We start from the raw sequence: 14,484 nt of genomic DNA, 5'->3' as shown, positions 1-14,484 counted from the left end.
AAGTTGCACACTTCTTAAATGCTCTCTGTGGTAATAATAATAATAAAAAAAAATTTAGTGAGGGTATGTCCTTGAGCTTAAGTAAATTTATAGAAGCACTGTGTGCAAATGTTTTTATTTTATAAAGTAGTAATAACACAAGTGACAATAGATGGAGGGGAAGTTAGGTAAGTTACCCTTTATCAGTGTTGGATACCTGGTAGAAAAAGGTTAAGTAATATGCATCTTTTTTATACTTTTTACTGATTAAGGTAACAACATACAGATGAGGGAATAAGTGAACAATAATAAGCATTTAATCTTGATTGTTTATTGTTCAACAATATATAATAAAATCAAATATTATAAAAGATTTTTCATGATATGATGCTGAACAATTCTACAATAAGTAACCCAACAAATTCTCATATAATGATTACCTGCATAAACATGTATTTTGATGATAAGGAGGTAGTTAACCAAAAGGTTATTCAATTATGGAAGCCCTACATATGTAGAATTTTCCAGATTAATAATTATATGACTGAAAGGAACATTACACCTGAGTTACTTTTATACATTTCAATACAACTTTATTTAGTTTATGAAGAAATGTTAATTTTTGCCATGTTGAACAATTTTGAAAGTTTCAGCCTGAGATTTGCACTTATACTGCTAAAAAAAACCCCTCTGAAATTACCAGAAAAAAAGGTATGAGATATATATGAAAAAGAAATGTCATCTATTCAAGATGAGGCATTAGTTTCTGATGCTAATAAAGAAAATCATTATCATGGGATAATTTCAGAAGTCTATTCAAGATGCCCTTATTTATTATATCTATACAAATTCTTCTGACTGGCACCAATATTTAAAATTACAAGGTACTTTCTTCCTCAGACACAACACAACACACCTGCAATAGAAAAAACTTAACAACTATTATTAATTCCTTACAAAATTATCAATTTATTATTGATAATCATTCAAATAAGATGCATAGTACTAATGGCAACAGATCTCACTGATTATTCTATGCACTTTATTATAAGAAAAATACTTATCATACAAGTAAAATAGAGATTCAGGGAAGACACATCCAACTGACTTGCTGATTATATTGTAAGCAAACACACACACAAAAATTAAGATAGTTGTTTTCAACAAATGTGAGGAAATTCTGACACTAAACTGTAGTCTCATTGGATGGTGGATGAATACAGTATAAAAATACCAAAATTTACATTTATATAATTCTTAAGGCACTGTGAAAAATGGTAATTTTGTTCCTAACTTCATACACACTTTTTACCTTATAATTCGGTTGGTCTTACAGATCATGCTCAGAAACACTCTGCTGTAGATATTCCAAGTACAACTTTTGCTGTAGAATAAAAATACTTAAATTAGATACATGGTTTAGATATCAAATATACAAGAAAAGTAAAACCAATATGATTTTCTACTAAGATACATCTGACATAGGTTTGGCAGCAAGTTTACACTTTAAACATGCATTTTCTTTTCTTTTATGTAAGAAGAGAAACTGGTGAAGGGCAACAAAAATTAAAAAAAAAAAAAAAAAAAAAAAAAAAAAAAAAAAAAAAAAGGTCCATTGAGGTGCCAATCCCTTGGCTGGTTGGTATAGGAGTAATAATATTTTTTTCTTCCCCAATTCTAAATCTTGAGTGAAGAATGTATGTGTAGCTGGATGCATGTAATTTTGTGTGAAGGAAGACAGTTGTCTTTATAGGGTAGGCTGTGGCTACCTACTCCCTTGTGTTTTGAGACAAAGGGAAATGTTCAGTGAGGTCACAGCTGGCTTTAATGATAAATTCACAGCATTTCCTGAACCAGTGCTATTAGACCTCACTGGGAGCAATTATCATTTTGGCAGGTCTCTACCGCTTCCTCCTCACAACACTTAAGTTCCCTGATATGAATGGAGGACAATGTCTCTACTACAGAATTTTAAGTGACATATTGTAGAAGTACATTAATCTGAACACTAATGATCTGAATTTCCTAATAGTCAAAATTTCTGATGGTGCAGTGAAAAAAATAATCTATAGCCAAAATTAGGTCGTTGTGCAAGTTCAAACCATGGGCTAGATGCACTCTAGTGGTAAAGGGTGGAAGTAAATGCTGCTAACGATGCTCCACATAACAATAGCAATTAAGTAAGGTACAGCAATGAATTTCTATAAATAAATGTCTTGTTTGAATGACATGAAAGCATTGTAAGTTATGCTCAGGACTTAAGGTGTATGCATGTGAAGAATTATTGTTTATTGTGAGTGGTGGGATGTACATCTGTGTTGGTGATTATCACAGGAAGAGTGCTTGTTGATTTGTTTGGAGCTATGTTAAATCTATTTGTGGTACAAAAGGCTTGAACTCTGTTAAGGAATGTTTGTAAGAGGTTAGAGGCTGTGCCTATGCTTGAATGTGTGGATGCGTGTGTAATATCATCTGCGTACGAAACTAGGGTCAATTTCCAGTTTCACCAACATATAGTGATCTATAATCTAACCTAATCTTAACCTACAGTAATTATACACAAAAATGTGATGGTAAAAAAAAGAAGTACAGAATTGTTGGCAATGTTGTTCACCAATAAAACACCACCACCCATGGCAGCCACTGCTACTGTCACCACTGCCAAAGGTGTAATTTATGTGTTTTCAGAGATTTTTTATGTAATTTTGTTGATTTCTGACCTTTTCTACAATGCACATTACTTGACTCAATGCTCTCTCATCCAAAAACTCCAATTTCCCACAGGTTCCCCAAAATTGTTGGGAATGAGAGGTAGGCATGAGTTGAAAAAGAATCATAATTTGAAAAACTATTCATTAGCAAAGGAAGTTAGTTAGAGTATCAATCAATTCACTAAATGTTTCAACAAAATAACATAAGCAACATGAAAAAAAACGTGTCGGATGTGTGAAACAGAAATTTGTCTGAAGTTATAAGGAAGTCCACGCATGGTGATGTTTTTAGGGACACAGCCTCATAATCTGACACACTCCTGGTCCCCTGCTCATTAGATTACTGTACTTTTACTGTATGTAATTCAGTCTTTATGAATGAAAAAAGTTATTTTAATGTTATTACTATCAGTATTATTACATTTAGCTCATAATTGCTACATATTAGTGGGGGACTGAATATTCACTTCCATATTTACAAATACTTGCTACTTTTCTGTATTCACATCTACATTTTCATTCAAAGCTATTTACAAATATGTGGATATTCTAAGAAAATCAATGGAAAATGTTAAAATATAAAACTCTAGTATGGAATATTATTCTAAGTAGACAACTATGAATTAACTCCAGAAGGCCCTTAAAACTCTAGTATGGAATATTCTGAGTAGACAACTATGAATTAACAACAGAAGGCCCCTACCTGTACCTTAATGAAGTGGCCTCAAAACTTTATGAGCTACAGTGGACCCTCGGACTTGGAACATGATTAGTTCCAGAATGTACATAATTTTAATCCATTCCAAGACCCTAGATTTTTGCCAAAGTAAAAAAGAATTGAACTATATAAAACCAATGTTATTTACCTTTTGGTGGCAAGCTACATGGCACACGTAGATGGTGTTGGATGGCAAGGGGAGGCTTGGCATTACCTACATACAAATACTGATGGTTATTTCTGGGTGATCTTTGCATTTGAGGCTGTTCCAGGTAGGGGCACCTGGCTAACAAACAGAAGCCCAGAGTTTTTAAGGTCTAAGTTACATAAATTGTGTGGGCAACACAGTGTATTATTAATCCAGCCAGATACAGAATAACAAGCATGGAGTGTATGAGAGCATGGCAGTGTAAGACAATGCCAGCAACTGAGAGAGAGATGCCAAGGCAAGCAGGGAAACAAAAGAGGGTGCAGGCAATTACGTTACAATTGAGCCATTGTAACGATGATGATGATGATGATAATAATAATAATAATGACATGTGAGTGGCCACCATCATAAGGCTATACCAGTAATGTAAATTATTTCAACTCAATTCAAGACCCCAAATGTTTACCTAAATAAATAAGAATGGAATGATGCAAAATCAATATTATTTATCTTTAGGTGGCGAGCCTCATGGGAAGTGTCACTTAACCAGATATTAAAAATATACTGGGTGGTGGCAGCACTACCATTAGCATAGTCAGTTACTCCTATGTGGATTCTTTATTTCATGTCTGTTACACCTTGTCACTAAAGTAGATAGGAAATATTTTTGTTAGTTACGAGATCAGTGCATTTATATGAAATATTGCTCAACCATCCTACCTGGTAAAGTGACTCTGATCATATGTTCTGTTGGTGGCTGTATTTGTACACTCCATCTAATCAACAGACCCAAGTGAGGGTTGGGAATATGGTAGGGTAACATACCATGGAATGTATCCTCCCAGATAGTTTATCTATTTATATTATCTTTTGTTATGTTTTATTATGTTTCTGTGCAATAATTATTATTTATAAAATACCTTTTTGTTACCTGGGAAAAAAAAAAAAAAAAAAAAAAAAAAATGCTTTTTTGGAGAAGCTGGAACGGATTAAAGGCATTTCGATGCATTTCAATGAAAAAAATTGTTTTGAGATATGAGCTCTGTCACAGAATGAATTAAACTTGTATCTCAAGGTACCACTATATACATATATATATATATATATATATATATATATATATATATATATATATATATATATATATATATATATATATATATATATATATATATATATATATATATATATATATATATATATATATATATATATATATATATATATATATATATATATATATATATATATATATATATATATATATATATATATATATATATATATATATATATATATATATATATATATATATATATATATATATATATATATATATATATATATATATATATATATATATATATATATATATATATATATATATATATATATATATATATATATATATATATATATATATATATATATATATATATATATATATATATATATATGTGAGGGCACCACTATTTCCTTTATTTCTTATTATTTCGTGTGTATGGCAGCCCCAACACAGCCTCTCACTGTTCCGCTGTGCAGCCACCCTCCCCCTTTTCTGTTCCCGCCATCTCGTTGTGCCTGGCAGAAAACGCCAGTACCAGCCAGTCTTTAGCGGAGTTGACACGTGCGCTCTTGGAGTCCTGGCAGTGTTGAGATGCGTGTTGCTAGGCTGTTCTGGGTGCTCAAACAGTCTCGGCTTGGGGAGTTGTGCCCCACCCCGTTTTTGAGTAGCTGGTTTGCTGCTGGTTAGGCTGTGACGGTGTGGAGCAACAGGGCTGGTTTGGCTGCATTTCCCGTGTTTTTGCGTTTGTCCCCTCTTGGTGAGTGGCAATGCGGAGAGACACGTTACTGTCTCGTCCCGACTGTTGTTTTTTTTTAGGTGGCCGTGGTCACCAGTGTGGTTTGGTGGGTGGCTGTGTGCCACCATCATCGTTTTGTATAGTTTCTGTAGTACCGTATTTTACGGCTTACAAGACGCACTTTTTTTTCTAAAAAAATACCCTGAAAAATACTAGTGCGTCTTCCAAGATGAATGTTGTATTGTAAGGCAGCATCCAACCTCAAGTGAGCTTGGACACTTGACAGATAGCAACCTGGATTTGTGTGTTGAGTCATTACATTATGATGTTAGTTTAAGTACCATTTAATTTAGCCTTTTATATTATGTAAACTCAGTACTTAGCTGTTACAAGTATTTACAATACCACAATCCTTCCTGCAGCCTACTCAGCGTGTGGAGAAAACGGGCCGCTCCCTCGTCTCATTGCAACACAAACATACATGCACACAAACGCACACACATCATGCCAGGTGCCTTTATGCCTTTATTCATAGAACATCCAAGTGGCTTACTCAAACTACCACTACTACTAATGATAATAATGATGATAACAATGCTGACTGCAATAAATAGTCATGTATCCTAAGACAGTGTGAGGGGTACTGGTGGGTGGCAGGGTAAAGGTGAGATGAGGAGGTGGCTGGAAGTGGCTGGCCTGAATGACTGAATAGCTGGCTGTTAATCATGTAACATGCTTTAATACTTTATAGAATAACTGTATTTACATACATTTCATAATTTTCATGGTTTATAGGAGGCTCATATAAAAGTCTTGGAATACATCACTATTTTGTGTATTAATTCTTAAGTCCACTAAATGATCGTTTGCTTGTTAACAATTGGATTTTCAATAACCAATTACAATCATGAGTGTAAGCTTATGTGTGACTAAAGCTTTGGACAGAAACACAATGGTGAGGCATCATATGGATGCACGCAAGGTTCGCAGATGCAAACTGATACAGATTCTGGGCATCAAAGGGTTCGGATGTATACCTGGGCTGATGTACCCCCCTATGTAAATCAAAGACTGTTTTCTATCTATGGGCATAAAAATCTAATGATATCAACTTCAGTCCAAGTTAAGTAAAATTACGAAGCTTAAAATACACACTTTCATGTTAACACAATTAGGCTGTAAGATGATTTACAATGATTCATATGCTCAGGGACAAAGTTGTAAGCACTAGAAGAGAACATTATTTTCTTATTTGAAAAACAGAAACTTACCTTTTCAGGTCTGACATGAGTGTTGACATATTCTTGTTTCCAGAGTAATGCCTTTTTGGAGCGACGCTGAAGAGTTGGCTTAGACTGGTTGAAATAACGAGATAAGATGAGACATAAGCCTGATGATACCAACACACAAGTCAAAATAACAAGTTGGTTTTCTTCATCAACCATCTCCCAGAAAGCTGTAGTTGGTGCCTGACGAGAGCAATAAAGAACACAATTTAAAAGATTGTTATCATTATAATCACGAGTATTTATTATTTTATTACAAGAGTAAATTCATTATCACATGATTTGTTTCCCTCTCTATCTATAAGTATTCACAATTCAATATAAATTTCATCTTCTTGTACAAAGTAAAGTTAAAGATTCAAAGAGTTATGGTTCAGCAATTCCCTCTTCTTAGTCTCATATATTGAACAAGTGTACTATGTTACAATAATAAGGTCAACTATTATTAGATATAAAACAAACTATGTCTACTTTAAAACAATGTCTTAAAAATTTCTATTACCCAGAGCTAATCAGATTAGGACAAATCATTAGATATAAAAATAAAAACTTTGATAAGCTATGTTTTAAGTCTTAAAATTTTATTTCTGCATTTCACAACAGTAAATGCAAGGAACATGAAAGACAGTGTGCATATTAGAACATGATATGTCAGTGTAGGAGTTTTGTACATTACGTACGATTCACTATTATTCAATGTTTCAGTTTCACAATATTCGGTTTTTTACTACTCTAATTCTACTATACAATTGACTGTTTTGCTTTTATAATATCCTGAATACACACTCATTTGCTCTGCACACAAGTATAGTGAATCCTCTTTTTAATGGTTCAGTTATCACCCTTTCATTTTTACAGTTTATTATTGAAACCTAAGTATCTTACATGATTAAGTATAAAATTCCACTTTATCATGAAAAAAATGGCCTCTTTATTTGATAAAATACAACGTAAATAATAGATAGCATGGTACTGAAGGTACTAGTTTATGGTTAGGCCACAATCAAATCTACATCAACAACATAATCTATTAATAGCAATGATAATAATAATAAAAAAATAAATAAATAAATAATAATAATAATGCTGATTATAACAATTATAATTATATCCTAAAATAGTTATTGGTAAGTGACAGGGTACTGGGGAGCTGAGAGGATGGCTGGGAATCCTGTCAGGTGGTTCAGACGCTGGCTGAGGCACTAATAAGTTACTATTATCGTTATGGTACACAATACATTCTTTTAGAATGGTATTAATATGAGGTATATTTATCTTTCAGATCAGTAAATGAAGCAGAAATTTCAGTTGGCCACTGGGAAGCGTAAGAATGGGAGGAAGGCAGCAAAAGTTGTTGAGTGCATGCACCCATGCACTCACAAGTACACGACAGCACACAAGAACTAGACCCGGAGGTGGAGGAAGTGATCAGGCTAGGAAGATACAGTGAAGGGGGGTAGGAGACCAATGAAGGTTAGAATGAGATTACAAGTGGCTGTAGAGGAAATTAGGGCTAGGAGAGGGAAGCTGGCCGATGATATTGAACACAAGGATGCATGGATAAAAAGAGATATGAACTTAGAGGAGAAGGAAAAGGAGAAAGTGCTAAGAAGTGAAGCTAAGGAAAAAAAAACGAGAAAAGGACAGATAGAGAAAAAGAATTTTTACTGGAGGATTCTGGATATGAAACTAAAGAAGTGGTACGTAAGGAAGAAAGAGGAGGTCATAGAGAAGGCAAGAAATTAAGAGTGACATACTAATATAGATGGGTTGTTATCAAGCATATTGGAAGTTAGGAATTATTTGAAAGAGAAAAAGCTGGATGTAATGTGCATCATTGAGACAAAACTAAGAGAAGGGATCTATGTCAACTTTAAAGAGGAGGGATATAATACCTGGAGGAGAGACAGGAAGGATAAAGGGGGAGGAGGAGTGCTAATATTGGTTTGTGATAATATAAGTGTGGAGGATGTGCAATATGGTGAGGACAAAGTGGAAGTAATGGGAGTAACAATCAAAACAGATATTAAAGAAGAGAAAAATTATAGTTACATATGTTCCACCAAAGACTAATACATGGGGAACAGAAGAACATAAAGATATGCAAAGAGAGGTGATAAAGTGCCTAGATAACATGATAAGAAGAGATAGAAAAATACTTTTAGTTGGACACTTTAACTGTAAAGAAGTAAACTGGAGAGAGATGAAAGTAATGGATAATGATGGGCTGTGGAGTGAGAATACAATGGACCAGTGGGTGGAGGAGTCAACAAGGTACAGGGGGGGAAGAACAACCATCTTTGCTTGACCTTGTTTTCATAAAGAAACCAGAGCCCCCTCCAATCATACAATAACTTAGTCCAATGGGGAGAAGTGATCATGTGACATTAGAGATGCAAATGCAGGAGGAGGGTGAGATAAGTCACAGAGATGACTATAAAGGAGAGAGATTAAATTATGCAAGAGCAGATTTTCAAAAATTAAGGATCTATTTTGCTGATATTGAGTGGAGTAATATTATGTACAAAAAGACAGTACAAGGGAAATATGAAATATTCTTACAAAAATATAATGAAGGAGTAAAAAAATTTGTACCAGTTTACAGAGTTAAGAAAAAAATACATGCTTGGTACAATGCTAGATGTATACAAGCTAAAAAGGCAAAAGATAAAGCATGGAAGAAACTCACAAAACAGGGAAATGACTATAATAGACGGCAGTACAAAGATGCCAGAAATGAATATATTAGAGTAAGGAGAAAGGAAGAAAGAAACTTTGAGAAAGATGTAGTGAATAAAAGCAAGGATGAACCCAAACTTTTCTACAAGTTTATAAACGGCAAAACAAAGAATAAGGAAACAATTGAAAAAATAATTAAATAAGGGAAGACATACTAAACAGAAAAGGAAATGTGTGAAACAATGAATGAGAGGTTCTAAACAGTATTCACTGCAGAAGATGATTTCACAGAACTTAATAGGACATTGGATGGCCAAGGATTACAAGAGATTGCAGTGCACAAAGAGGATATTGAAAGATTACTGGATAAGTTCGAAGTCAGAAAAGCAATGGGGCCAGATGGTGTATCAGGCTGGCTGTTAAAAGAATGTAAAGAGTAATTACTGGATCCAATTTGGGAAATAATTAAAAGTTCAATAAATGAAGGGAAAGTTCCACTAAAAGGGAAGAGAGCCAACGTAATACCAATATTTAAAGGAGGAAAGGCAACTGAACCACTAAACTACAGACCAGTGTCACTTACAAGTGTCGGGGAAGTTATGTGAAATAATTATCAAAGAAAATGGGTTAGATTTCTAGAAGAGGAGCAAGTCATATCGAACAGACAATTTGGGTTCAGGACAGGGCGGTCATGTGTATCAAACTTATTAAGTTTCTACTCGAGAGTTATTGCAGGACTTGAAAACAGAGATGGATGGATAGACACAGTATACCTGGACATTAAAAAGGCTTTTGATAAAGTCCTGCACAGAAGATTTCTTTGGAAACTAGAGTACATAGGACTGTGTGGAACCTTGCTCGAATGGACAAGAGATTATTTGATTTGAAGGATAGGGAAATGAGAACTGTGATCAGAGATACATACTCATCCTGGGGTAAAATGACTAGTGGAGTGCCCCCATTATGTTTCAACTTTATGTGAAAGACATTCACATTGGGATTAACAGTTATGTAAATTTATTTGCTGATGATGCAAACCTGCTAAGAGTTATCATAACCAGAGAGGACTGTCTGCTGTTGCAGGAAGATTTAAACAAGATCTATGAATGGAGCAAGGAGTGGAAATTGGAGTTAAATGCCAAGAAATGCCACATAATGGAACTAGGAAAGAGTAAGAGAAGACCAGTATGGAACTATTTGATGGGAGAGGAGCAAATAATGAAGACTAAAGAGGAAAAAGATCTTGGAGTGATCATACAAGAAAATCTGAGCCCTGATAAACACATAAGCAAGATATTTGGACTATCATATAAGATGTTAACTAATATAAGAGTGGCATTTCATTACATGGATAAAGATATGATGAAAAAAATCATCACAAGCATGATACACCCAAGGCTGAAATATGCAGCAGTGGTATGGTCTCTGAGCTCTAAAAAGGATATAAGAAAATTGGAAAGGATACAGAAGATTGCTACAAAGATGGTGCTAGAATTAAAGGACCTCACATATGAAGAACGACTGAAAGAAATGGGACTGCCAACCTTACAAGATAGAAGAGAACACGAGGACCTAATAACAATGTATAAGATAATAAATGATATTGAAAAGATAGAGAAAGAAGACTTGGTGCTGATTACAGAAGATGAAAGGACAAGAGGACATGAAAAGATCAGGATGAGGCAGTGTGTGAAGGATATTGGAAAATACAGTTTTCCACACAGAACAGTGGAAAAATGAAATGCATTGGATAATGGAATTGTCACACCACATAGTGTGCATAACTTTAAAGAAAAACTAGATAAATGGAGATATGCAGACAGGACACTATGAGCCCCGCTCGAACCCTGTACAATACAACTAGGTAAATACACACACACACACACTGCGTAGTATAGTGGTTAGCATGCTCAGCGTACAACTGAGAAGGCCTGGGTTCGAGTCCTGGCCGCAGCGAGGTAAATGGGCAAGCCTCTTAACCCCTTCGCGCCGGATGTCAAAAAAGCCCGCCTGTATGATATACGGGTGGTAGTGCCGGAGGGAAACTCTTGCAAGCTTGTCATACTTGTTGTCTTTGTGTATTATGCTGCTATTTTTTAGTCACTATATCGCCAAGAGGAAAGTGGACACTTCTCTCTTAGAGAGAGAGAGAGAGAGAGAGAGAGAGAGAGAGAGAGAGAGAGAGAGAGAGAGAGAGAGAGAGAGAGAGAGAGAGAGAGAGAGAGAGAGAGAGAGAGAGTGACATTTGCTAATATTTTAGACACAAGCGGACGATGTAGCTTATCTTCGAGAGGAAGAGGGAGAGAGGGAAGGAGACAAATGAAGAAATGAAGAAGAGAGAGAGAGAGAGAGAGAGAGAGAGAGAGAGAGAGAGAGAGAGAGAGAGAGAGAGAGAGAGAGAGAGAGAGAGAGAGAGAGATTTGCTAATATTTTAGACACAAGCGGAAGCATGTAGCTTATCTTCGAGAGGAAGAGGGAGGAGGAAGGAGACGGAAACAAGGGAGGAGAGAGAGAGAGAGAGAGAGAGATAGAAAATGTTTTGTGTGTGTGTGTGTGAGAGAATGTTACAAGGCGGGACGATGTAACTTATCTTTGAGAGGAGAGGGGATGGAGGAAAGGAGATGAGGAGAGGAAAGGAGATGGGGAAGAGAGAGAGAGAGAGAGAGAGAGAGAGAGAGAGAGAGAGAGAGAGAGAGAGAGAGAGAGAGAGAGAGAGAGAGAGATGGGAACAGTCTATGCCATTGAATTTTAGACACAAGGCGGGACATGTAGCTTATCTTTAGTGATTGGTAGAGACAAGGATGGTGGGAGGAGCACTAGAATTTCAAAGACAGCATACGGCGTGTGTAGTTGGTATCCAACACACTATACGGGACAACTGAACTGAAGAAAGCTCAGAAAAGAAATATGACGCCACGAGGGCGTCACCGTATTTGCTACTGGGGCTTCATGACGCCTACATAGGCGTCACCGTATTGAAGGGGTTAATGTGTAGGGTCTGTTCACCTAGCAGCAAGTAGGTACAGGATGTAACTGGAGGGATTGTGGCCTCGCTTTCTCAGTATGTGGAGTGTGTTGTGGTCTCAGTCCTACCCCAAGATCAGTCTATGAGCTCTGAGCTTACTCCGTAATGGGAAAAGCTGGATGGGTGACCAGTAGACGACTGTAGCGAATTACACACACACACACACACACACCGTTACCGTCGCTGAGATACGACGGCTCGTCTCCGACTGCGGACGGGAAGAAGGAAAATACCTATGGTGTTACACGGCCCGGGTAACTCTAAGTTAGTGTCCTGTTAATGTCCTACTGTCGCTTAGTGTTGAAAGTGAGGTAAATGGAGAGTGGTCCCTGAGAGGAGAGTGTGGGCTGTGATTGTTTTGGCCGTAATCAGCTGACGATAACAAACATGGCGTCTAGACAAGCCAGAGACTTTGAAGGTTTTATAACTACGCCAAAAGGACTGGAGAAATTAGATATGGATACAAGAATCCAGGCACTGGAAAGTAAGTTCCTAAACATTTTGTCCATAGAAGAAAAACTGGATAGAGTTCTAGCCGAGAATGATTCGTTCAAAAAAGAGATCTATTTGTTAACGTTAGCGAATAAAGAGCTATTGTAGAAAAAAGTAGAGTTGGAGAAAGAAAACCAACTAAGGAAACAATGTGAAGAGATGAAGGCTAAACTCATGGAAATGAAGATGAAAATATCCGAAGGAGACTTGAGGAAGGAGGAATGCCTTAATCTAATTGATACCAGGATGAAAGAAGTGAACCATGAACATCAGGAGGTACAAAGGTCGTTTAGGGAGATAGTAAAAAAGCAGGAAGAGAAAAATAAAGGCATTATGCAGAGAGAGAAGAGAAGTCTACAAAACAGCAAGGAATAGATATGTTGAAATAAGGAGAATAGCACAGAAGGAATATGAACAGAGGGTGGTGGAAAACTGTGATAGTGACCCAAAAATGTTTTACAAATTCATAAATGGAAAACTAAATAAAAGGGAGGCAATAGAAAAGGTAAAAAACGGGGAAGAAGTATATGAAGATGCTGGAGATATAGCTGAAATTTTGAACAACAACTTTTGCAAAGTGTTTACAAAGGAGGAGCATTTTATGGGAGGAAGGCCTACGGAAATAAAGCAAATGCAGGACATCATGGTTACTAAGGGAGATGTAAGGAAAATTATATGCCTGATGGCATATCTGGGAGGTTGCTAAATGAATGTAAGGATCAATTGTTGAACCCTGTATTTGATATTGTGGAAACCTCCATACAAACAGGATTAGTCCCGAAAGAGTGGAAAAGAGCTGACATTGTGCCTATATATAAGACTGGTAGTAGAATGGAACCGCTAAATTATAGACCAGAATCGTTAACTAGTATATTGTGCAAGGTATGTGAAGAAGTAATTAAAGCTAAGTGGAGTGAGTATCTAGAAAGTGAAAACATTCTGAGTGAAAGGCAGTTTGGTTTCAGAAAAGGAAGATCGTGCGTATCCAATTTATTATGTTTTTATTCAAGAGTGACTGACATACTACAACATAGAGAGGGATGGGTGGATGCTATCTACCTGGACTTGAGAAAGGCCTTTGATAAAGTACCACACAATAGACTGATGTGGAAACTAAAGATGATTGGAGGAGTAAATGATAAACTAGCAAAATGGATGGAAAATTACTCAATGGGAAGAAAAATGAGAACAATGGTGAGAGGAAGGAAGTCCGAGTGGAAAAAGGTAACCAGTGGAGTTCCACAAGGGTCTGTGCTGGGTCCCATCATGTTTTTGATTTATGTTAATGATATGCCAGTAGGAATTGACAGTTATATGAACATGTTTGCGGGCGATACTAAAATTATGAGGAGAGTAAAGAATGTGGAAGATTGTAACAAGTTACAGGAAGATCTTGATAAAATATATGAGTGGAGTAAGGAGTGGCAGATGGAATTTAATATAGACAAGACCCATGTTATGAAAATGGAAAGAAGTAGATACAGACCAAACAGGGATTACAGATTAGGTGATGAGAAAATTAAAGAGACCAATGAGGAGAAAGACTTAGGAGTAACCGTGCAAAACACTTTGTCACCGGAGAAACACATTAACAAGATTTTTTGGAAAACATACAACATGCTTCAGAATATTGGCCTTGCA

The 14,484-nt window shown here is 36.0% G+C and overlaps 1 protein-coding gene across 1 annotated transcript in view; it reads right to left on the bottom strand.

Moving 5' to 3' along the window:
- Positions 1–294: 294 nt before the first annotated feature.
- Positions 295–14,484, bottom strand: part of LOC123516433 — a 214,205-nt gene continuing 200,015 nt past the window's right edge. Inside the window, exons 23-24 of the mRNA XM_045275710.1 lie at positions 6,633–6,830; positions 295–1,363 (exon numbers count right to left, since the gene is read on the bottom strand). Coding sequence (XP_045131645.1) covers positions 1,310–1,363; positions 6,633–6,830 — 252 coding nt within the window. The 3' untranslated portion in view covers positions 295–1,309. The remainder of the gene's footprint in view (positions 1,364–6,632; positions 6,831–14,484) is intronic.

Source organism: Portunus trituberculatus, chromosome 41 (assembly GCF_017591435.1).
Source record: "Portunus trituberculatus isolate SZX2019 chromosome 41, ASM1759143v1, whole genome shotgun sequence".
NCBI classification, from domain to species: domain Eukaryota; kingdom Metazoa; phylum Arthropoda; class Malacostraca; order Decapoda; family Portunidae; genus Portunus; species Portunus trituberculatus.
The sequence above is the reverse complement of the archived record's forward strand: the minus strand, read 5'-3'. Positions and strand labels throughout refer to the sequence as shown.